This window comes from Eulemur rufifrons, chromosome 20 (assembly GCF_041146395.1).
Source record: "Eulemur rufifrons isolate Redbay chromosome 20, OSU_ERuf_1, whole genome shotgun sequence".
Classification (NCBI taxonomy): domain Eukaryota; kingdom Metazoa; phylum Chordata; class Mammalia; order Primates; family Lemuridae; genus Eulemur; species Eulemur rufifrons.
In genome coordinates this window covers 23149524-23174566 of record NC_091002.1, presented here as the reverse complement: position 1 = coordinate 23174566, position 25043 = coordinate 23149524, and the positions used below count along the sequence as shown (strand labels likewise).

At 45.2% G+C, this 25043-nt stretch overlaps 2 protein-coding genes across 4 annotated transcripts in view; one reads left to right on the top strand and one right to left on the bottom strand.

Annotated features, from left to right (window-relative positions):
• Positions 1-357: 357 nt before the first annotated feature.
• On the bottom strand, positions 358-23746 carry GSS (glutathione synthetase). 3 transcript variants are annotated; one of them, XM_069496315.1, is made up of 13 exons: positions 23681-23746; positions 20782-20918; positions 14311-14456; positions 13149-13224; positions 12676-12815; positions 11843-11959; positions 8111-8191; positions 7939-8016; positions 6385-6451; positions 3571-3765; positions 2968-3049; positions 1306-1495; positions 358-861 (listed from the first exon to the last, which is right to left on the bottom strand). In XM_069496315.1, the coding sequence occupies exons 2-13, from the start codon at positions 20908-20910 to the stop codon at positions 738-740; spliced, it is 1425 nt and encodes a 474-aa protein (XP_069352416.1). In that variant the 5' UTR covers positions 20911-20918; positions 23681-23746; the 3' UTR covers positions 358-737. The 3 variants fall into 3 exon arrangements, with proteins under 3 accessions (XP_069352416.1, XP_069352417.1, XP_069352418.1); XM_069496316.1 differs by lacking the exon at positions 23681-23746 and adding an exon at positions 22686-22747; XM_069496317.1 differs by lacking the exon at positions 23681-23746 and having other exon boundaries at positions 14311-14419; positions 20782-20837.
• Positions 23452-25043, top strand: part of MYH7B (myosin heavy chain 7B) — a 38726-nt gene continuing 37134 nt past the window's right edge. Inside the window, exon 1 of the mRNA XM_069496314.1 lies at positions 23452-23477. The gene's annotated coding sequence lies outside the window, so the exon portion shown is untranslated. The remainder of the gene's footprint in view (positions 23478-25043) is intronic.

Sequence of the window (25043 nt, the reverse complement as noted above, 5' to 3'; positions counted from 1 at the left end):
TTCCAGAACTTTTGGTTTGGGCAGAGCTAGGCAGGGCTTCACTCAGGGGCCCTTTCACAAACCCCTGAGATAAGTAGGAAAGTGATTAAAGCCAGTTCACAACTGTGATGTCCCGTCATGGTTGTCTTCCCTCCTGGGCTCCTGCCAGGAACTCTCTCTTCCTCATGATCCTGGGGGTACATTAATGAGTGACTAAAGATTGGAACTTCAGGGTCCCACCCATAGGGTCTGGGTCTAGGAAGATCTTTATTATAGCCCAGTTACCTCCCCTGCTTCAATCCACCTTAAGTGGGCTGACCTAGATTATAGCTCCCCCCTCCCCTCTATGCACAAAGCAAGGAATCACTGAATCAGCAATGCAGTTTTATTTAAAGCAGAGTTGGGGAAAGGCTATGCCCCTCCACTCCCTCTCCTCCCACCACTTGGTCCTGTCCCAAGTCAGGCACTGGAACTCGCTGAAAAGGCTGATGAGAGGCTGACAGGAGTGGGGCAGGGTTTATGGACCTTTACCTCAGAACAGCTTCCCTTCAGCTATACCCACATCCCAAGGATTTGGGGGCCTCTAGATCTCATCTAAGGGAAATAGAGCTTTTATTGTCCTCAGATGGAATGCTGGGGGAAGGTTCCAGCATTTACCCTTCCCTGAGGGCAGCCCCTGGAGAGGGATAGGAGAGGAATGACAAGTACAGGGAATAGGAGGTCTCTTGAGTGAAGTCTGAGCCGGTCTGGTTGTGCCTTCACACAGGGTATGGGTTGTCCAGGACTGCCACTCCTGCTGCCACACCACCATCTGCATGCTCGATGGCTTTGGTTCGAAGTAGATGCCCCACATGCTTGTTCATCACAAGTGTCTTTCCCTGCCTATAGACATGTGAGCAGGAGACAGACAACATCACCTGGACTCAGCCCAAACCCAGGACCTTCCCTGGTCCCAGCCAAGCAGTACATGGGTAACTGACTACATCCAAGAAATTGCTAGGACTTTAGAGTCTCTCTTCCTCCCTGGACTCTTTCTAGTCCTGGATTGTCAGGCCATATTTTCTCAGTCCCCTTGGTACTACCCAAAATTTCCTTTGTAGTTCCAAAGCACTTCTCATCTGGGCTTCTTTTCATAGCCCTGTGAGGTGGGCAGGTCTTAGGTCCTTGACTTCATTTAATAGTAGGAAAACAGGTAACAAACCTAGGGATTGGTAGAGCTGAGACTGAAGCCCCGGATTCCAGATTCTGTCCAGTGTTCCCTCTAGGCTCGCTTGGCTGACACTCTTACAAGGAGGTAGTGGAAGGAGCTCCTTCTGAGTGGCTCACCTGACATAGACCCCAAAGATGCCCAGCTCTGAGACGCACTGGACCACTCGGGCAGGGCTACCAGGCCGCAGCAGGCAATTCCCAAAAGGTTCAGGTTCGATTTTCTCCATGAGGATGTAGGAGGCTCTCTCCTCACTGTCCTTCAGCTGCTCCAGGGCCTGCACCATATTCTCTCCATACAGGTTGTTACCTGCAATTAAACTGGCCAGTCACCCTGGACCGTCTGCTTACCTCCTCTACCCCATGCCCTCACTTCTGGGGCCATGTGGGCCAGTCAGCAGCCTCAGTTCCTGGAACCAGCTCAGTGAAGCCCAGGGCACATCTGACTCCCAAGGAGGGAAGGTCACCTTGAGAGGAGAACCCTTATTCATGCAAGTGAACACAGCTTCCACCACACTGTCCTGCCTTGCTTCTCCTCCTTTTTGTCTATAGCTATTCCTATTCAGCCTCTAGTACTGGCTCTTTCTCCTCTTAAATGTTGGGGTTCCCTGGGAATTGGTCCTCCACCCTTGCTCTCTCCTCCATGTATCTTTTTTCAGGGAGATCTCTTCCATTCTCAAGGCTCTATCTATACTCTATAAATTATTAGCTCCCAAATATTTAACTTATGCTCCCTGCTCTAGACATCACAGGAATGTCCCATGAGCCCCCCAAACAAACTCAACATGTCCAAACAAAACTTATTACTTCTGCCTGAACCTGCGCCTCCTAGATCTTCCTACTCTCAATCAGGCAAAAGGCATCCCTGAATCATTCTTAACTCCTCCCTCTCCATTACCTTTGGCACTAACTTGGACATGTCTCTCCAGTCTGTGCTCCAAATTTATCGCCCTAGACCAGGCCTCTACATTGCTATTCTGGACGACTGTGCCAGCCGCCTCCATGGTCTCTCTGCCACCAATGTCTCCCTTCATTCCAGGACATCTTCTACAATGACTGAAACATTGTAAGTTTTGCAAGTTCCTACCACTGCTAACAACTTGAATTCTGGATGAATCATGTGTCCCTTCCCTGCTTAAAACTCTCTAATGGCTTCCCACTACTCTTAGGATAAAATTCAATTGTTTTTACCATATATTCAGTGCCCTTTATAATAAGGTCTCAAACCATCTTTTACAGACCAAATCCCTGCCTCCTGCCATCTCCCTCTCTAGCCTCACCAGTTTCTCATTAATCTCCAAACATACCATGCATTCATGGCCCAGTGCCTTTGCTTAAGGTTGTTCCTTCTGTATGGAATGCTCTTCCCCTTTTCCACCTGGGAAACTCCTACAAACCCCTTAAATCCAAGTTAAAAAATCATCTCCTCTGAGTCTGTGAAGCAGACATAATCCCTGCCCTCAAGGAGTTTCAAACTAGGCAGAAAGACACACATATTCTCTTCAACCTCCTGATATGCCCCTACCCTGCTTCCCAACAATTTACCCACAGGCACCCCAGACTAAACTTATTCAAACTCTTCAGTGCTGGTTAATCAGAGTTCTCTGTGCTCCACAGCACTTGGTCACAGAGTCTCGGGGGATACTGTCCAAGGAGGGACCTGTACCAATTCCCCTAGTACCCCCATGCCTGGGGCTGTGCCCATAGCAAATGGTGGTAAGCACCGGTGATAGCCTATTAGCCCCTTTCATTGAGCAGCCCTGCAGAGGGAGATCCACCTACCTCCACCCTCTCTCTGGGGCTTTAGCACAAACTGGCTAGGAGCAGCAAGGGCCTCAGTGATGGCCTGGTCCCCTTCTTCACCCTGGCAGGAGGCAGAAAGCAGTTACCAGCAGTTTCAAGGCTAAGGAGGCAAGGATTGAGGTCCTGTTGGTTGTGCAGAGCGGCATCAGAGGAAGAACAGGAAGGGGAACAGCTGTAAGTTACTTTAGGCTAATGCTACTATCTGTATGTGACCCCCAGCAAACCCCCTGCAGCAGCAAATGTAGTGAGAACAGGCCTTTCTCTGGCAACAGCTCAGGGCTCTGCAGCAGGTGGCCTTTAAAGTAGGTACATTCTTCAATTCTTGCTGTCTGCCTTAGTCCCTTCCCCTGGTTGCCACCTTCATCTCTACCTTTGCTGAGGAAGCTTATAATGGATTCCAGCCTCTGTCCTCCCATTATGAGGCTGCCCCTTTCCCCAGGGCTCTAGTTCTTCAGAGCAAAACCAACCCAAGTCACAAATGCCAGCCACAGTCAGTGCCAGCTCTAGCCTCCCCAACACATTGGGCTCCAGGTCTCTGTCACCTAGGAGGCCTGTGGTAGGAGAAATGGGCTGCTCACATACCATGTCCAGTGAGTAGAGGCCAGCAAAGGTGGCACGGAGGCGGGCCACAGCCTCAGGCTGGCCAGGGAGCAACACCTCCAGCATGCCCACCCTGCTCAGCTCCTGCTGCACCTTCTTAGTCCCAGCCAGCTGAGTGGCAATGTCTGGGCACTTGACAGCACGTGACCTCTCCAGCAGCAGGCGTGCTTCCCAGTTCTGTGGAGGGAGGAAGGCAAAAGGAATTCTACTTTATTTCACTTCAATTTACCTTTACCAAACATCCATCAGGTGCCATGTTTTATATCTTCACATTCCTTATCACCCAGGATCACTGCAATATCCTTGTGAGGCAGGTGTGACCTCTCCCAATCTCTGGGATTATTGCCTTTGGGGGGCTCACAGTCTAGCACAATGATACATAACTATAACTAAAAGGGGAAATGATAAAAGGTATAAGGGTGTAGAAAAATTGATGAGTATGTTTGTTTATGAGCTCGGCTTCCTACTGAATTCCAAATAAAATCCTAACTCCTTACCACAGCCTACAAGACCCTGCAGGATCTGGCTCTTGTCCACCTTTTGAACCTTGTACCATGCCATTCCCCCTCCCCCTCCCCCACCACTCCCACATTCTAGCCACACACCTATCATTCCTCAAATCACAAACATCAATCCCTCCTCGGGGCCTTTATTCCTTTTCCCTCTGCCTGAAATTTCCTTCATTTTGGATTTTTCCATGGATAGTTGGATCCTTCTGATCCTTAAGTCTTAGCTCAAAATCACCTTTTCAGAGAAGTCTTCCTTAACCACCCTATTTAACATGGGTTTCCCATAATTCTCTTTTTACCCTATTGTTTCATTCAAAGCAATTATCCAAAACTAAAAACAAAACAACCCCCCCCAAACACTTCCCTATTTTTGTTTACTTTCTGATTCCCATATCCACGACCAGACTGTGAGCTCCATAAGGATAGGACTCTTGTTGTTTGCCTTTTCTGTTGCATCCTCAGTGTCTAACACAAAATATTTGTTATTATTGCTGAAGGAGGTGAAATTTGAGTGGAGTCCTAAAGGATAGGTAGAGTTTGACAGGTGAGACGCAGTGGAGAAGGGGCACTCAGGCTAATATAGTAAGAGCAAAGGCCTGCATATAGGTGATCACAGGATGAATGGTCTGTTGTGCCAGGAGCTGAGGGTGTAAGAGGCAGGGAAACAGCAGAGGATCATGCCTCACTGCTATGGTTCCCATTCTCAGGCATTAGGGAGACAGTCTGTTCTTGGCTCCAGATCACAGCAAACTGCCCATAGCAAGATCAAGGCTATGGCCTGAGGAGCAACCTACCTACCCAATGCTGTCCTTTAATACAATCGGTCCACCTGCAGAACCTTTACCTGATCTTCACCAATAACCCCAGCCACCTACTAGTGGCTACTAGTCTGGTGTTCCAGGCAGGGTCACAGGTACCCAGAATATCAAAGATAAACCCAGGGAAGTACCCCATTATATTAGAAGCAGGGAAAGCAAAACCAAAGATGAGCAGGGACTTTCCCAGGGTCACCTAGCAAGTCACTAAGCCTTGCAGATCTGTCTCCATGTCTAAACCTGGTCTGAACTTCTCAGTTCCCTGAAAATGTCTACCTCCTTATATGCTACTTTCCTTCCTTGTTTGCTCAGCCTATTCTCCCTTTAAGTTTTCTTTGTCCTGTCTTGAAATCTGGATTCATTTTCCCAATAGACAGTTTCTTCTTCTCTAGTCAACAAGTTCCCACCACTGCTATAGAGGAAAGGGCCTTCTATAGAGCTGTAATCTCTGTAGAGCTCCCCCTATAAAGCTGCTCAATGCTAGGGGGAATCCTAGATGAATTATGGACTTGGAAGGAGCTCCCTCAGTTCCTCCCTCAGACCCAGAGATGGTCAGGAACCTGCCTATGGTCACACAGAGGCAGAGTCAGGTTCATGACCCCAAGCAGCTCACTGCCCATGGTATTTCCTAACTTATTTCCTCTTTACCTTTTCCCAACTGAAAGCAGAGCTTAGCCTTTCCATGGTGTGGATGTTAGGAGCAGGAGAGAAGAATGGCATACTGGGAATACCATCAGCCTGAGAGTCAGAAAGCCTGGGAACTTCCTGTGAGATCTTAGACAAGCCTCCACATCTCTCGAAACCTTAGTTTTCTCCATCTGTATAATGGGGATAATTATATGTCTTACTGTGTGGTTGTAAGGGTTAAATGAAATATTGGATGAGGAAAGTAATTCTGAAACTACATACATGGTAGGATAGCAAGATAAGGTGACATGACTCATTAACGTGAATGAGCAGACAATAAAAACTTTCTGATTCAGATAAAAAACAGGTAAGAGTTGGCAGAAAGAAAACGGTCAGCAGTGTGCTGGAATTGGCTTGCATCAACTAGCAAGGCTGATTGCGTCCATCTCTTCACAACTCTATGTTCAGAGACATTATGAGGGGTAGCTCAGAATTTGCCATGTGGGAGGGTTTACACTATAGAAATCAGCAAGTACTACAAGCCAGGGCTCTTTCCCCTTAGAAAGATGGTTAAATATTTACCACCATATCTCTGGAAACAGTGTGAGTGGCTGAAGCACTGTGGATTCCTAAGGATTCAGATTCTTGAAGACAAGGTGTATATAGAGTGAGAGGTAGCAAAAAGCTTACAGGAGGATAGGAGGTTCCAGCAGCAAGTTCCCTGAGGAAGAACTGAATCTAGGACTCAAGACAAAAACCCAGGTTGTTGTGACGCCTGAACTGGGTCTCTGTGGAGTTCTGGTGGGTCCCAGGAGGCAAAGAATGCTCTAACAGAAAATACCAACCTGTAGATTGTACTGACTCGGCATGTAGCCATCCCGGAAGTAAACCACAGCAACTTCCTGGCCCTCCCTAGAATATAGGATGGAGAAAGCTGCTGTGTTAAATTATTAATTATATATGTTCACTGGTTTAATCTATTTCATGGTACATCAAAATGAATTTGGCTTTTCTGAAAGTCAGTCCACAGGAGGAGCCTGATCAGGGGTTCACTGGAACCAGTGAAAGTAGATACCCCACTACCAATGCTTCCACTAAAAACACAGAGGTGTGCAGTAAGGAATACTTTAGAATATTCCAGATGTAGAGTCATTCAGCAAGGCCAGATGGGAAACAAGAAGGTAACCAGAATCAAATTAGGTAAATTCAAAAAATGTGGGCTTGAAATTACTGAGCAACAGAATCACATTGCCATGCTTAGCAAAACACACTTGTATTTCCACTGCTTAAAGTAGTTGAAACCCGGCTACGATTTTTTTTTTTTTTTTGAGACAGAGTCTCGCTCTGTTGCCCGGGCTAGAGTGAGTGCTGTGGCGTCAGCCTAGCTCACAGCAACCTCAAACTCCTGGGCTTAAGCGATCCTACTGCCTCAGCCTCCCGAGTAGCTGGGACTACAGGCATGCACCACCATGCCCGGCTAATTTTTTCTATATATATTTTTAGTTGTCCATATAATTTCTTTCTATTTTTAGTAGAGATGGGGGTCTCGCTCTTGCTCAGGCTGGGCTTGAACTCCTGACCTCGAGCGATCCACCCGCCTCGGCCTCCCAGAGTGCTAGGATTACAGGCGTGAGCCACCGCGCCGGGCCCCGGCTAAGATTTTTTAAAATGGCAAAGGTGAAGGTAGAAATGCAAAGGAGATGCGAAATTATGCGTCTAGTTAAGACACAGACTGTCTTTTTAAATTTCTTTCCCTTTTCTTTGACCTATTTGATATTACCTGGTTTATTTGGAAAGTAAATTAACTACTTTGTTTTCTTGTGATAAAAGCACATTTTGAAAAATAATAAGTGCTATTGTGAAATTCAATGGAGGGTCTTAATTTTAATAATCACAAAGTTCTAGGTCTAAATATGTGTGCTGCAATGCTACCCAAACATGTGGCACTTAAAGCTACCTGCTGGTAGCTCCTGGAGGGAAGGGGAGGGTCTGGCTTGGAACACAAATCCAGGCCTAAGCTCAGAGAGTAGCATCCAGATCAATCACAGAATGAGCTGGCTGCTCCTCTTCCTCTCTTACTGCCTGGCTCAACTGCTCGGGCCTGACTTGGCCTGCCACTAAGAGGGGCAAGAAAACTTTTGGGAGCTTAGGGGCATATGAAAACCAAGGTCATCTTTAAGGTGGCCTTTATCTAGCATGTCAACAACTCTGATAAAATCCTTTAGAAGCACAGCTTGGCTGGCCTTCTCCAAAATTTCCTGAGAGGATGAGATATTTCAGAAATGAGAAAAGGAAGCAATCATCACATCTCCCAGAAGAAAGGATCCTTTGGGGGAAGAGGGTGGCAGGATGAGTTTCATAAACCAGCCTTCTATTGGGTCCTTGGGAATGCTTCTTACACAAACAGCCTTCGGTCTTGGTCCAGAGACCCCTTTTCACAGATATCTTCAAATCTTCGCCGGATCGTGTGGATGTTCCTGGGAAAGATGGGCAGAGGGAGTGGATGCTATGTTTTGAGCGACCCTCTCCAATCCTGGGGCCACACCTGGAGGTCCCTCTTCCTTTACTTACTTGCCCAGTAGCTCATTCTCTATGGCACGCTGGTCAAATATATTCCTTTCCTTCTCTTGAGCAATCAGTAGCACCAGAGCACTGGGGAAAGAGCACAGGTGGCCCAAGGCTGTTACAGAATTTGTCCTTCCTTGTGCCACCCCTTTCAGGAATCAGAATAAGAATACAGCTTCCCTGAAAGAGCAGATGTTCCCTCAACTCAGGATTGCCTAAGGTTTAGATACCTGAAGCTATAACACATCTCCTGAAAATTGAAGACTTGAAAAAATAGAGATGTCTCTGCCTCTTCTCCAGTGGGAACGTGAACTGTTATAATGATGTCAATTTTCTGTGCAAATTAAAGTTTAGATTTAAAACCATCTCAAAACCCCAAGAGGACTTTTTCTTAGAACTCAATATAATTATTCTAAAGTCTTTCTGGAAGAATAAACAGGTGGGACTATTGAAGAATATTTTGTAAAGAACAATGCAGGGGGTCGGGGGCTAATGGCTCTAATACTAGACTGTAAAGGATATAATAAAAGAGTGTAGATTGTGCATGAAACACTGGATCAGCTAAATGGAACCCTACAGAAACCTATAGGGCCAACTATAAATAAGGCATTATCTCCTGGGGCCTCCCAACATTTCTGTGATATATACAGGGTCACATTTGGTCTCACAGTATTAATAGGATCACAGGGGCTTACCTGGCCTCCTCTTCTCTGTTAATCCATGTGTTTTTCTTAAAGAAGCAAGGGCTTCAGGACTCAGGGAAAAGCTTATGCCAGAGAACTGTCTGTTTGGTTGCCAGCTAAGATATTTTCAGTTGTCAAAGATAGATCCAGTCCCCCAGCAGACTCTTAGGGCAAACTCCATTTTTGCTATCGCTGTGCTGCTTTCTGCCTGTGGCTTCTTTTTTTTTTTTTTTTTTTTTTGAGACAGAGTCTCACTGTGTTGCCCAGGCTAGAGTGCCATGGCATCAGGCTAGCTCACAGCAACCTCAAACTCCAGGGCTCAAGCAATCCTCCTGCCTCAGCCTCCCAAGTAGCTGGGACTACAGGCATGTGCCACCATGCCCAGCTAATTTTTTCTGTATATATATATATATATATATATATATATTTTTTTTTTAGTTGTCCATATAATTTCTTTCTATTTTTAGTAGAGATGGGGTCTCGCTCTTGCTCAGGCTGGTCTCGAACTCCTGAGCTCAAACGATCCAGCTGCCTTGGCCTCCCACAGTGCTGGGATTATAGGCGTGAGCCACCTCGCCTGGCCTGCCTGTGGCTTCTTGCTGAGACCCTTAGAAGCCCAAACTTTGGCTTAGGATTCTAACTGTATTCCTGACCTCCTATACTTGCCCTTTGTCTGTTTGTCTCTGGTTCTCCTTACCTTAGCTGAACCTCTTGGACTAAACTGTTTGCCTGACTCCTTTCCATTTAGCCAAAATACAGGTCCTAGTAAGCCCTCTCTGCCAGCCTGCCTGAAATCTCATGAGGTCAGATATGACATTAAGCTGAGTCTGATTTTGAGTTGGGTGTCTGAGAGACAAGCGAGAAGTGGTGCTCTCACAAGTCATCTTGACCTGAGAGTTTGCTGAGGGCCAATGGCCCTGCTCTTCACTTTGTAGCCAAACTGCTTTGCTCATGAGCGGGTGTGTGTGTGGGAGAGTGGCACCTGGCCCAGGTTGGCCCACCTCCAAGAAGAGGCGGAGGAGGAAGGCTGGAGGCTGTAGGTTAAAGTAGAACTGCATGTCCTCGCCAATTAAGTCAGCCTGCCATCTGCCAAACAATTGGAGCCAAACCTAAAAAACATATTCTACCTACTCCTGCCTTCAGTTCTGAGCAGTCTGTTGGGAGTAGGACTAGGAAAACTGTCAGCTAAGGAAAGTGAACTGGCAACAGCATGCTGGCTGGGAGTGAGGACCTTTGAGTCCTAGTCCTGGCTCTGCCAGTGACTTGTAGTGTGTGCTTGGGCAGTTAAGTTTCTTTCCTTGGGCCCTGATTTTCTCATCTATAAAATAAGGGTATTAAAAAGATCACAGTTCCCAAACTTTATCACCAAGAATTCTCTTTTCTTATTTTCTACTCATTCTAACTAACCACAGACCCTATGTTTTAAAAACATTTGCTTAAATTGAAATCATAATTCATTTTCTAGACTTTCTTTTAAACAAATCTTAAAAATCATGAGATAATTGATAAAAACTAATCTGTTTTACAAGTGCAGTTTTTCAGACTATACTATCGGACCATATCTCTTAGAGGCAGAACAGGGTAGTACAGAGAACACGGGCTTTAGAGGCAGATGAATTCTAAACTTACTAGTTATGTAACTTTGGGCAAGTTATTCAACCTCTCTGAGCCTCAGTTTACTCTTTTATAAAATAAAACTAGTACTTGTTAAATGGTAAATGGTGGCTATTACTATTATTGAAAGTACTGGCTGGGCGTGGTGGCTCACACTGGGTCATGTGCTGGGTCAGCAGAAGAGCCTATCTAACTCTCACAATGGGGGAAGCCAGTTCTAGCCCAGGTACCACACAGCTCCTACCTTCCAGTGCCTAATTCTGGGCACACGAGTATTTTCTCTCCATGTTATTCACAGGCTGGCAGGTGAAACCCTCTGCAGCTTTGTCTGTCAGCAGTTCCCCAGCTGACCCATCCTCTGGCTTCACTCTCTTAAAATACAACCTAGCCAAGAGTTCTACTTAAAAGCGTATTTGTCTGATGACTTCTAAATGCTCAGAGTCTGAGGTTTCTTAGGTCTTAGTGAGGCTTAGCAAGCCCAAAGAGGCTCTCTTGGAGACAATAGCATGATTAAGAATGCAGGTTTTGGAGGGACATGGACTCTGGGTCTGTCATCAACTCACTGGTTGACCTTTAACTTCTCTTCTCAGAACCTGTTTCTTCATCTGTAAAATGAGGGAAGTGAATAGTACCTATTTCAGAGTTTATTATGAGGATTCAATGAGATCCTGTTTGTAAAGAGCTTAGCCCAAGGTGTGACACTAGTAAGTGCTTATTAAGGGCTACTAATGCTCTATCAACATTGCAATAACTGTTAATACTAATAGTAATACTAACAGTGGCCCCTTGATTATCTAGAAGTCACTTACCTAATATCTTTACATATCTGGAACATGGTTAAGAAATAGGAAGGAAGCAAAAAATGTCTCTAAGCAGTTAAAATGGACACCTTAAAATTCCTAAGTCAAAGCTTACGCACTTACTCATCAAAGAGGCCCTCACACTCTTTAGACACGATCGTAAAAACCTGCATCATTTGCTTTCCCAATCCACAGCAAATCAGAAGGAGGTATGGGGATGGGAGTGGAGGATTCCAAATTCAAACACACTGACAGCAGTAAAAAGTAAGACCTGATAACTGGGAAGCAGGCAGGAAAGCTATGAAGAAAATGAATGAGAACTTAACCCCCAGCAGTCAGAGTCGTTAGTGTAGGCAAACAGCCTCTGTAACCCAGGTAGCACTGCTGCATTACAGCAAGATGCAATTCCTGACAGTCATAATCATGACCTACAGTCAACAAGAAAAGGTTATAGTCAGCATCTCTTATTTAAGAAGGAAGCCCAAAACTCTATTAGAATAATTTTGGCACTTAAAGGTGTAAGTTTCCATTCCTAGAAAAATCCCCTTATTCCCTAATGATGTCAGGCAAAGAAGAAGTTGCTGCACCCATGAATGCTGAATCTAAAGCAGGATACTATTGCCACTTTTTCACACCCTTACTTGGCTGAGCCGTAGAGCTCCCAGGCTTTGGCAATTCCCATGGCCAGTCCCATGCTGGGATTGTTGGAGAGGATCTTGGCAGCTTCTTTGGTCTTCCTCAGTACGTTGAGAACATATCTGTTGGAAGAGAGACAGCTGTTCAATAACTGGATGGACCTAAAGACCCCCCTCTGCCCATGACCTCACAGATACTTATAGGAACATTACTCTGAGGATCAGCTAAGTACTAAAAACCATCTTACCATCACACTCCTGGAAGATCCACTTCAGGCTGGAATTATGCTGGGCTGCCCTAACCCTGGCCTCTGGTATACATGCCCAGAGGAGTCCTGAAAACCTGTATCCCCAGCCCACCCCATCCTAGCCTCCCACTGAGCTGGAGCCCCTACCCTCGGCCCCCAGGTGCTGTCTGGAATCCTACTGCAGACCATCTGGAATCATTGCAACCTGGAGCATTACTGTTGTCTAGAAGTGGATGCTACTAGGGCCCAGCACTCAGATGGAAGCCCTTGCATTCCTCTCTCTGCCTTGGATTCTGACCTCCTTTCAGCCCTCAAACATGTCAAGTTCTTTCTCACCCCAGGGCTCTTAGAGATACTGTTCTCTCTGCTTGGAACACAAATTTGAACAATGAAGGGACAGGATTAGATGAGCCATGAGGTCCCCTTTCTCTCTGACATATCAAGGATGTGATTATAAGTACAAACTTGCTATGGGCGGAAACATCTGACCCAGAGCCCAAGAAGGCAGTCATAGTTGGAAATCCCTGGCCCAGTGAGTGATTGTAGACCCATCACCCCACAGGTATGCCTGGGGCTGCCCAAGGGACCCACCGATGCACGGCTGGGGTCCGGGAGGCCAGGCCCCCAAAGCTGGCAGAGATGGTGTTGATTTCAATCTGTTTCAGGGCTGGGGAGCCATCTGCGCTGCGCTGGAACATGTAGTCTGAGCGGTTCAGGCCCAGGAACACAGTCTGTGGGGAAAACTGAAGGCTGAGGCCATCTGCCCAAGGGCTGACTCTGAGGGCCTAGCCACAGAGCAGACAGGTACCATGAACTCTATGTATAGATTAGAGGTACCAGCTACCATGCCCAGACCCAGTGGGATCATTCTTCTGGCCATCCCAGGATTGGTCACTGGGTTGTACAAATCCATTGGGGACCAGTGAGAGGCAGATTCCCATAAGCTCAGGGCCTGGGCCAAATTCTTCTGGTAAAAAAAAAAAAAAAAAAAAAAGGCAAACACACACACACACAAGAGATGGGAGGGGCAGGTTTCAGACTGGGCAGGGGCTGGGAATGGTTACCTGGGCAATGCCCTCTTTCAGGACTTGCTTGTAGATATCAAAGAGACGAGCAGTAAAGTCATCCCTTTTGATGGTGCTAGAGGAGAAAACAGAGAACATTTTCCAGGCTTCATGGGACCTTAAAGTCAAGGAGTCCCACCCCCATTCACTGACTCATGAATCCTCTCTGGATCTACTAGCCAAAATTTGAAAATCCACCCCAATCTGGTAGAGAATAGTGATTAAGAATCCAGCTCTAGAGCCAGATGACCTTGGTTCAAATCCCAGCTCTACCACTTACTACGAGGCAACCTCAGGGAATCATTTCACCCTTCTGTGTCTCAGTTTGCTTGTCTGTAAAATCAAGAGGAAAATAATTAGGTTTATATCATAGAGTTGTGGTGAAGAGTAAATGAGGTATTACATTCAAAGCATTGAACATAGTATCTGGTCCCAAGAAGAACTAATAAATGACATGTGCTATAACTTTTCTATACTTGAATAGTTCTGATGGCTGGTAAGCTTTCTGGTTGACCTAACACTAACTCTCCATAGCTTCTCTTACAATCTGGGACCTCCCAGGACAAGTCTTCCCCTCCTCCTCCTCTATGAGAGCATGTTGGTGCTCAAAAATTTTCAGATTTTGGATTTTTGGTTTAGGGATGCTCAACATTTATATATATTTAATTATAAACTAAAGAATTGGTGTGGCCCAGTCTGCACCCCATCCCACCCAAAGATGAGAGGCCTGAGGTGACAAGAAAAGGTCACTGCTTAGGAGAAATGGACGTATGAATTTAAACCAAATAATCTTCCCTATTCTCTGTTTTCCTCCAAAACTAGCCTGACTTTCCCTAATTACAAATGGAAATATCAATCTTCAGAGGAAGAGGTCACATCTCACAGAATGTTAACAATGAAAGGGACCTTAGATTTAAGCCAACCTCTCCATTTTTCAGGTAAAGAAACTGAGGCCTAGAGAAGGAAAGGGACTTGCTTGAGGCCATGTAAATAAGTAGTAGAGCCAGGATTAGAAGCCAGCTTTCCTGACTCATACTACTTTTTCTTTCTTCTGTCCTGCACCCCACCAAGTCAGCTGACATAGCAACACCTCGTGGCTCCCCAGTCTTCCCATCCCTTGGTTCTACCAACTGCTGGCTCCCCATGCTTCACCGCCTGGTACCTGGAGAGAGTTTGCTCCAGGAAGGCAGAGTTCTGGCTGACAGCATCCACTAGCAGGTTGAAGTCCATCTGCACAGCATAGGCTTGCTCTAGCAGGGCACTGGGGACCACTGAGGGGAAAAGCGTGAATGGGGCATAGCTCACCACCTGATCAAGGAGAGAGAATGGGGCAGGGGTAGAACATCTGTGAATGGGTTGTCTTCCTGCAAACATAACCCCATGAAAGTCTGGCCTAAATTTATTGAGGACACACCAACTACAGATTAGCAGTTACCTGGGGAGGGGTGGGAAGAGAAGAAAGCACACAAAGAGAGCTTTCAGATTCTATGATATTTTATATTTACAATTAAAAAAATGAGAAGCCACTGGGCATGGTGGCTCAGGCTTGTAATCCTAGCATTTTGGGAGGCCAAGGTGGGAGGATCAATTAAGGCCAGGAGTTCAAGACAAGCCTGGGCAACATAGCAAGATGCTGTCTCTTAAAAAAAAAATTGGCTGAGGCTGGGCGCAGTGGCTGATGCCTGTAATCCTAGCACTTTGGGAGGCCGAGGCAGGCAGATCGTTTGAGCTCAGGAGTTCGAGACCAGCCTGAGCAAGAGCGAGACCCCGTCTCTACTAAAAAAACAGAAAGAAATTAGCTGGACAACTAAAAAAAAAAAAAAAACATATATATATATATATATATATATATATATATAAAAAAATTAGCCAGGCATGGTGGCACATGCCTGTAGTCCCAGCTACTCGGGAGACTGAGGCAGTAGGATTGCTTGAGTCCAGGAGTCTGAGGTTGCTGTGAGCTAGGCTGACGCCACGGCAAAAAAAAAAAAATTTGGCTGGGTATGGTGGTGTGCACTTGTAGTCCTAGCTACTTGGGAGGCTGAGGGGGGAAGATCCCTTGAGCCCAGGAGTTTGAGGTTGCATTGAGCTATGATCATGCCACTGCACTCTAGCCTAGGTGACAGAGCAAGGCCCTGTCTCTAAAAAAAAGAGAAGGCACAAAACATGATTGAACACATACTATGTACAGCGCACTATTTTAAATACTTTACATGGATTCATCATTTAATCCTGTGAGGAAGATAATATTATTATCCATACTTAACAGATAAGGGACCTAAGATAGGTCCAAAATTATATTCAGCTGGTAAGTGATACTGGGATTTGAACCAGAATGGTTACTAAACAACACACACACACACACCAGCTCCTAGATGGTTAATATTCAAGCCCAAGTCCCTCCATGTGTCAGGAGCTCACACACCAGTCCCTCTGCCTTTTGATTGGGTAGAGAGAGAGTTCTGCTGGTACGGCCACAGCATAAGTGAACTATGGCCTCCTGAGTAGAAGCCAGGAGTGGTCCCCTCCCCGCCACCCCCCCCCCCGAGTTAGAAATGGTGACTCAGGTTAATAGGCCTAGAGTTCAGCTAAATTGTGGGTTCTTTGGATTTTAACACAAATCCAAGAAAACCAAATACCATCTAGGACACTGTTTTTAGAGGTGGAAATACATTCTGAGATTCCCAAGAAAAAGTGACTTAGAACATGAGTAAGAGATGATAAGATGACCTAGTGACTTGTATTCTGAAGCATTCCTGAGTTTAACCGTTGAGTTAATATCAGTTTGCCATTATGATAGTATGAGTTTATGGTGTTAGAACTTGGGATTTATATATTTATTTAAAAAATATTATTATTTTGAATAGATAACACGAACACATGAAACAAAATTCAAAAGAGACATAGAATACATAGTGAGAAGTATGTTTCACTCCCATTCTGGCTCCAGGCACCCAGTTCTCCTCCCCAGAGGCAAATGGTGGACTAGTGTCTCACACATCCTTCCAGACATCTTTATACTGATACATATGTATACATATATATTTTCTCTTTTTTTACACACACAGCATATTGTACATTGTTCTGTCCCTAGCTTTTGAAATATTTTCTTGTATGTTCAAATGAAACACTCTCATTCTTTTTTTTTGAGACAGAATCTTGCTCTGTCACTCAGGCTAGAGTGCAGTGGCATCATCCTAGCTCACTGCAACCTCAAACTCTGGGCTCAAGCAATCCTCCTGCCTCAGTCTCCCTAGTACCTGGGACTATAGGTGTGTGCCACCATGCCTGGCTAATTTTTGTATTTTTAGTAGAGCCGGGGTCTCCCTCTTGCTCAGGCTGGTCTCAAACTCCAGACCTCAAGTGATCCTCCCACCTTGACTTCCCAGAGTGCTAGGATTACAGGCATGAGCCACTGCTCCTGGCTACTCTCATTCTTTTTAATGGCTGTATAGTATTTCACCTTTTGGCTATACCATAATTTATTGATTCTAGCCTTTTATTGATAAATATTTAAGTCCCCCCCCATTACCATCAATGCTTCAATGGGTATCCCAGAACATACATTCTATTATAGGTATTTTGTATGTGAGAAAGCCTATAAATTCTAAATTTCTAAAAGCAAAAATGAAGCCAGGCGTGATGGCTCATACCCAGCACTTTGGAAGGCTAAGGCAGGAGGATCCCTTGAGCCCAGGAGTTCAAGACCAGCCTGGGGAACATAGTGAGATCTTGTTTCTAAAAAAAGTTTTAGAAAATTAGCTGAGCATGGTGGTATGTGCCTATAGTCTCAGCTACTTGGGAGGCTGAGCTGGGAGCATTACTTGAGTCCAGGAGTTCAAGGTTACAGTGAGCTATGATTGCACCACTGCATTCCAGCCCGGGCAACAGAATGAGACCCCATCTCTAAAAAAAATTTAAAAAAATAAAAAATTTTTAAAAAGTGAAAATGTCAGGTAATTAGGGTAAATCCATTTTAAAATTTTGGTAGGTAACTCCCAAATTACCCTCCTCAACATCTTTTTTTTTTTTTAAGAGATGAGATCTCACTATGATGTTGCTCAGGCTAGAGTACAGTGGCTATTCACAGGCATGATCATTGTGTACTACAGCCTTGACCTCCTGGGTTCAAGTGATCCTCCTGCCTCAGCCTCCTGAGTAGTTGGGACTAGAGGCATGCCACCAAACCCAGCCTCAGTATGTATTTTAAGATAAAAAAAACTGAGGAAAGGTATTTGTGAGAATAAGGTTAATTCAGCCTGAAGCCTTTATGAGTTAGAATAGGAATTATTACAGATTATATAAGGGGCGACCTAATACCCTAAGTACATGTGTGAAGACTACAGGGGCGTTTCCTTGGCTTTTAAACTCAGAACTCTGCCTCCCCCAACAAGTCTCATCTGGCCTGAAAGACTCTCAAAAGAGGTTTTCTGCTAAGATTTCCCTCTGCCTCTGTCTTCAGGACTCATTATGCCCTCCTGGATTTAGGATCAATAGTATATAGCTGTCTTCTGCTGTTCACAGGCTAAAGGCTGAAACACTTTTGATAGAGACATGAACAGAGAATAACATTATTCTACTACTTAAAACTATAGTATATGCATGACAATAAAATTCTGCTTTGTAGTCAGGGAAACAACAGGGAGTGATAGGAATGGTGGCAAATAGAACAACTTGCATCTTATCTAAGGAGGGCAGCCAGTACTCTGCTCTAGCAGATTGTTGCCGTGCAGGAAAGTGGGCCAGAATTGACAGATGATCTAATTTTTCAATATAAGTTGGGTTACTAGATTTTTTTTTTAATTTCATAATTTTTTTACCTGTTGGCTCTGACTTTTTAAAAATGTTCTGATTAAAAAACTGTTAACAATGCTTGCCTCTAGGGAGGGGAATAGTGGCTGGAGGAAGACTTACCTTATCTGGAATAACTCTTTGAATTTTGTACCCTATTCAAATGTATTTGAATTCAAATGCGTTTGAATGTATTAACTATTGTTAAAAATACATTAACTCCCTAAACATTGTAGGAGCCAAATATTCAGCCTGTGTATGGCTGGCTTGCAGCCCGAATCTACAGTATAAAGTTCACACTCTTCCTCCGCCCATATCTAAAAAGACTCTTGGCTGTCTGACTTTGGCCTCCCTTCTTTCCCACTATATCCCCTTATGAGCCCTGCATTTCAGCCACATTCCCTTCAACATTTTTTGCCTTTTCCTACTTTTGTGCCCCTGCTATGCTGTTCTTTCCCCCCATTTGTATTCTGAGGTCTAGTTCAAATAGAACCCCTCATCTCAATCCTCTAATCATAATGAATTATTCCTTCTCCCAAGTGTTCTATACAGTATCTTGGGAGAGGCAATAAAGCATGGATGTTCAGAGCGTAGACTCTGGAGCCAAACTCTTTTGGTTCAAATTGTGGCTCTGCCAATTATTCTACCATTTAAATGACCTCAGGCAAGTTACTTAACCTCTCTGGGTCTTGGTTTCCTTGTCTCTGTTGTGGTGAGGATTAAATGAGTCTGTGATTTCAAAGTTTTCAGAATGACGCCCAGCAAGTAGTAAATACTCAGTAAATGACAGCTAATATTGTGCAGGAGACTGCCTATGTTTCATCATAGAACTGACATTATTTTGTCCTTTGGTACATTCTCCATCTAGACCCATAAGCTCCAGGATAGGGCCTCTGGCTGACTCACCTCTTTGTCCTCACTGCCTAGAATGGTGCAGCATAGAGGAGGCACCTGGTAAAGACTGGGAATGAAATCACACACACACATGCATGTACATGTCCTGTCTTTTGTTCTGGATTCGAAATCTCATTGAGGAGTGTACATTTTCTGGACTCCATTAACTACCAGAAAGACCAAGTATTAGACCTTCACACACCACCTACTGATTAGCAGAAGAAATAAACATTTGGAAGGGAATATGCTTTATTTCAGATTCATACAAGCAGTTCACAAAATCTAGGTTCACAACCTAAGCAATTCTATTCCCCAAGCCAGAGGTAGACCTTCCACAGCATCAGCCTGCCTTAGATGATAGCCATTCTCATTTATCTGGGCCTCAGCAAACATTTACTGAGCCTGGACTATCCACCAGGCTCGTACTAGGTTCTGGGCACACGGAGACAAAAAAAGAATGTGGTAGGGTAAAAAAAGATATTGGCAGGCCGGGCGCGGTGGCTCATGCCTGTAATCCTAGCACTCTGGGAGGCCGAGGTGGGTGGATGGTTTTAGCTCAGGAGTTCGAGACCAGCCTGAGCAAGAGTGAGACTCCATCTCTACTAAAAATAGAAAGAAATTATATGGACAACTAAAAAAATATATGGAAAAAACTAGCTGGGCATGGTGGCGCATGCCTGTATTCCCAGCTACTCGGGAGGCTGAGGCAGGAGGATTGCTTGAGCCCAGGAGTTTGAGGTTGCTGTGAGCTAGGCTGATGCCACGGCACTCTAGCCTGGGCAACAGAGTCAGACTCTGTCTCAAAAAAAAAAAAAGATATTGGCAGCTCTTTAGTCACCAGTATGAATAGTCTTAAGGTATACTGTTAAGTTAAAAGAAACGAAAAAGAATGAAGCACAAAGTACAGAAGTGTTTGCCTAATATGTTTCTTTGTGTAAAAAAGTGAGAAAAGGAATACATTTACTTGTTACTTGTTAATATTTAATTATTAATATGAATAAACTACCTGAAAGGATAAACAAGAACACTATACACAGGCTGCCTTCATGGCAGTAGAACTGGGTAGCAAGGGAATGAGGAAGGGAGGATTGAACTGTAAACTTTGAATTTGAACTATGAAAATGTCCTACCTAGTCACAAAATAAAAAAGTTTTTTTTTAAAGGATGAGATTTTAAAAAGATGTGGTTTGGACTCAGCAGTTCTACTTTTATGTATCGAGCCTAGAAAAACACTCACAGAGATGCCCAAATAGGCATATATATGGATGTTTCCTGTAGTGCTATTTATAGTCATAAAAACATTAGAAATCAACTAAATAGCCATCAGTAGAGAAAAGATAAACTCTGATATATCCATACCTGGAATACTATGCATTAGAATGAAGCTGACCTTAATGGAAGGCATTAGAAAGAGTTCTAAGACAGACTGTTAAATGAAAAACAAAAACACATCATAGAATAATATATACAATCCAATTAAAAAAAAACTATGTATTTCTATATGCACATATCTATGTATATAAATGCACAGAGAAAGACCTGAAAGGACATATCACAAACCAGTTGAACAGAAGATAGTGTGATGAGGGGGTCTTAAATAATAGCTCATGGGGCAAAGTGCTTTAGGTGAATTATCTTCTAATTCTCTTACCAACTGAATGAGGTAGGTCCTATTATTATCCTTTTTTATATTTGAAGAAACTGCTGAGAAGGGTTAAGTAACTTGCCTAAGTCACACTTCAAATCCCACGTTTAAATTTGATTATGTTAGCATGCTGCTTTTTACTTTATATTTCTAGAGATCAATTTTAGTTATTGAGAATAATAATACAAAGGAGATATGGTCTCTGCTGTAAAGGAGCTGCCCGTGGCCTGGCAGGGACCAGACAGTAGGCAGTGGGATCCAGAGCAGTGTGGTCAATGCTGTGGGGAGGGGCAGGGGGCTTACATCTGAGGAGCTGGGCTCCTGTGAGGTCCTCAGCAACACTCCCTCAGCCAGGGCCCGGTCCACAGCCTGCCGTGCCAGCTCCTCCAGCTGCTGTTCATCCTGCAAGAAGCTCTCCCAGCCGGTGGCCATCCCAACACCTGTAATAGATGGAGAGAGGAAAGCTTGGTGACAGATGGCCTGAGGCCCCACAGCTACTGAAACTGGCTGGTGACCCTTCCAACACCGCAGGACTCTGACCTCTGTTGGAAAGGACAGTGTGGTATAGGGGAGTGAACACTGGCTGGTTCCAGCTTTTAACAACTTCCATGTGCACAAAACAGAAAGCTTGACAAAGCATTTCCATTGCCACTCTCTCTTTTGATTCCCAACACAATGGCATTATTCTCACAGTATGGAAGCATAGGCTCAGAGATGTGAAATGACTTGCCCTAGGTAATGACTGACAAAGCCTGGACTTGAACTCATGTCTCTGGGCTCCTAGCCCAATACTCTTCATTAAAGAAACTGGCACCAACATCAGATGTGATTGGGGTAAGTTCTTTCCCCTTCCACGGCTACAGATTCCCTGCCTGTAAAACAAGGGGGATGGGGTAGATCAATGATTTCCAAACCTGGCTGAACATTCTGGGGAGCATGGGAAAGAATACAGATTCCTTGGCCCCAACAAAGAGATTCTGACTCAAGAAGTCTGAAGGGAGGTAGAAGGGGTTGAAGCTCTGTATTTTTAACAACATTTCCTGGGATAGGAACCACTACAATAGATTATTAATTTCCCATTTAGCTCTAACAATTCATGTCAGCAAATTTCAAATAAATCACATGGGAAGTGGGGGGAAATACCATGGAGTACCATGAAATGCAGATGAGTATCATACTAGCCAGAAGCAGGAAATGATTACACTCTATGTATAGACAGCTATCACCACAGCACCAAAAGACAGAAAATATTTTTGAGAAAACACATTAGCATGATGTGACACCCAAGTGTCCAGTATAATAGCAGGAGGAGTCTGACTGGTTGCCCAGCAACACATAGACGTGTACCAACTCACACCTTAATGCTCATTCATTTTGCAGCAGGCCTCGGGGGTTTAAGACCTGGATAAAAATCTGGAAACACCAACCATTAATTTTATTCTGCCCTGTTGTAATTTAATTTTAAGAACATGGCTGCCCAACTCAGTGGTCCTCAGGAAGAGAGTTAGACAATGATAGGTAACCTCCATCACATTCAGCTCAGTCCCTCTCTTGGCATGACAGAGCTGGTGCTAGAACAATTATGAAAGTCTGCCAGCCTCAGCACAATGTTTTGAAAGAATGATCTCAGGAGGGTCCTGACAATATCCCTGTTGACTGAGAGATAGATGAGTGTAGTCTTAGTTCTGGAGTTAGACCTGGGTTTGAGTCCATAATGATACTACTTCCCTTTTAAGTAAGGTTGCCATGCGGGCATTAAATGAGAAAAATCTGTGTGAAATTTCTCAGCAATGTTCGGAACTCTATAAAGGGACCTTTTTTTAGTTGTACTCACTTTACAGGTGGAGAAGACCTGTCAGAGGTCACATGGCAGCCTGGTGGCACAGCCTGAACAAGAACCCATTACTTGGATATTAGAGCAATGAAACCCTCCATTAGCCCCTATCTCTTCACAACTCTGAAACTGCAACATCTCTGTCTGCTGCTGGGCTTTTGTTTAGTTGGTAAACATTGATTTGCATCTAATGCCAGGTCCTTGGCTAGGTACTGGGGATAGGGAGAAAGATAAGGCATAAAAATAATCACTATTAAAAATGCTAACTGAGCCCTTCGCTTTTCTTATTCTACAGTCTCAACCCTTTTTGTGGCTTTATTTCTGATTTGCTGATGATGCTCAAATCTATATATTCACAGCAGTATTTTCCTACCTTCAAACTAGAATATCCACCTGCTTCCTGGGAGTCTTCACACAACCAGAGTAGAATTTGTTTTCTCCCCACAAACTGGCTTCTCCTCCGATGAACCCCACCTACGTACCCAAGCCTTGTATGTAGTACTTCTTTCCTACATTTCATTCCCTCCAAATCCTGTGGATTCTGTTGCCTAAATATACAGTATTTTGAATTCCTTGATTTTTCTCCATCTCCACTGTTAGCTGCCTAGCCCGGATCACCATCTTCTCTTCCTTGGGCACTAAGATTCAGAGAGAAGTATCTTCAGTGACCATGATACACCAGCCTCTCTTCCCCTTCCAGGCCTTGGCACGTGCTGTTTTCTCTTTGGAACACTCCCCACCACTCCTGATCAGCGTTCACGATTTAGTTTTGGAAGCTGTCCTTGTTCCTCTCCGCCCAGGGATTCTACAGCCCATTACTTATCCTTGTCTGTATCGCAGGCCTGTTCGTCTTGATCACTTCTCTACCTATTACTGGCGCCTAGTATTCAATGAATGCTAAATGAATGAACGATTAATGAATCAGAGAGAAAAGCCTTAAAACGCCCACAGGAAATCCGGTCGGACTTTATCTTCAAGGCGAGGCCAGTGCCTGCATGCAGCCCGAGGCAGTGACACGGTCGCAAGCCCAGGCCTGCCCCGCTTCACCAGCCCGCTCGCTCCCACTCTGGACAAAGTTTGGTCCTAAACGCTCCCAGTTGTTGTTGCTTTAACTCTGGTTCTACCCTGACTGGCACGGTGTCCCCAGTGCCGGCTCGATCTAGAGGTAAGAGACCTGGAAACTCTGCTATCAACACGCGCTAGCCCAACCCCCTCACTGGACACCAGTTTCCCGGTGCGTGCGACAGGTTTGAGCCACAAGATCTCCCGGCCTCCGGGGTTCCAATCGCTCGCCAGACCCCTCCCTCACGTCTTTCCTCCCAAGGAATCGTGACCCATGCCGGCCGCCGTTGCCGCGCCCCAACCTACTCGTCCGTCGTCCGGCAGCGCACCACACTCAAGCCCCTTGCGCCGTTAGCCGCGCTCAGGGGGCGGGGCCTTGGCGCGACTCAGTGCGCCTGCGCGGACCGCCCCGCAATGCTTAAAGAGCGGGGCGGGGGAAGAGATCTGTGCCTGTGGAGCTGGACGGTGGCCGAGAAAGGGCGGTCTGCGTAAGGGCGGCCTTGGCGTGGGAGTTCGTGGGCTGCACCCAAGCGGACCGGACCTTGGGAAGGAGGGGAGCGGTGGGGAGCTACGGGTATGCATAACTTGTAGAGCGTCAGAGCTGGCGACGTCCAATGAAAAAGATGGTGAAACTGATGCTCAGAATGGGACAGTCACTACCTCAGGGACACACAGTTGATGGGGGTGGCGGGGGTGGGGTGGGGAGGGGATAGTAATAGAGGCCCCAGAGAGGGTTAGGGTCCCATAGCACGTTAGCGGCGGAGCCAGTATTGGAATTTAGGTTTGTTTCCCAGCCCAACTAGGTCCCAGAAATACCCGTCTGATTTTTTTCTTACCTGGAACAGCAGCAGGGGAAACCTTAGGAAGGGAAAACATTTTTATTTTTCCAGGAATTTTTGGGGTGACCCAGTGTTTCTCAAAATCTCCAATACCACTTACTTCAGGATCTGGAGCAGTTTTTAAAATGTGCATATTCATGATCCCTACTCCCACCTCACCACTTGGCAGCCCCCAGTGCCTTAACTGTTTCTTTTTGGGTTGTGATAAGATTGTTCACAATTTGAAGCACCTGATATGAATTTTAGTTAAATGGAACCCATCAGTTTAGGTCCTAGGGAATTAACCATGAATAAGACGCAGCCCTGGCTTGCAATCTGATTAAAAAGGCAGGGAGCAAACAGTGTTTTCCTGGAGGAATCAGGAGAGGCTTTGGGGGGCCTCGAAGGATGGATAGGAATGCATAGGCAGTGAAGGAGGTAGGGGTTGAGGTGGGATGCTGGGATGGGAACAGTGTTCCAGGTAGCAGGAACCAAAGCAGTAAAGACTATAATTCTGAGAGCTGCTTGGCTTGTATTAGAGACAATGAGGAGTTTGGTGTAGTAGATAATGAGGAAGGCCCTGAATGTTGGAGCAGGATGTTGGCGCTCAGTCTTGGAGAGGTAGGCTTGGATGCCAGGTCCGATAGGCAATGGGGAGCTATATAAGGGCTTTAAGCAGGGGAGAGACCTGGTCAGTTTTGTGTATTAGGCACTGGTTATAATGTGGCAAATGATTTGGAAACAGGGAAACTATGTCCAGAGCAAGAGCTCTGAGAGAGTTAAGGTATGAGATGATGAGACCTGAGCCAGGGCAGTGGCTGTGGAGATGGAGTGAAGAGGACAGATTAAAG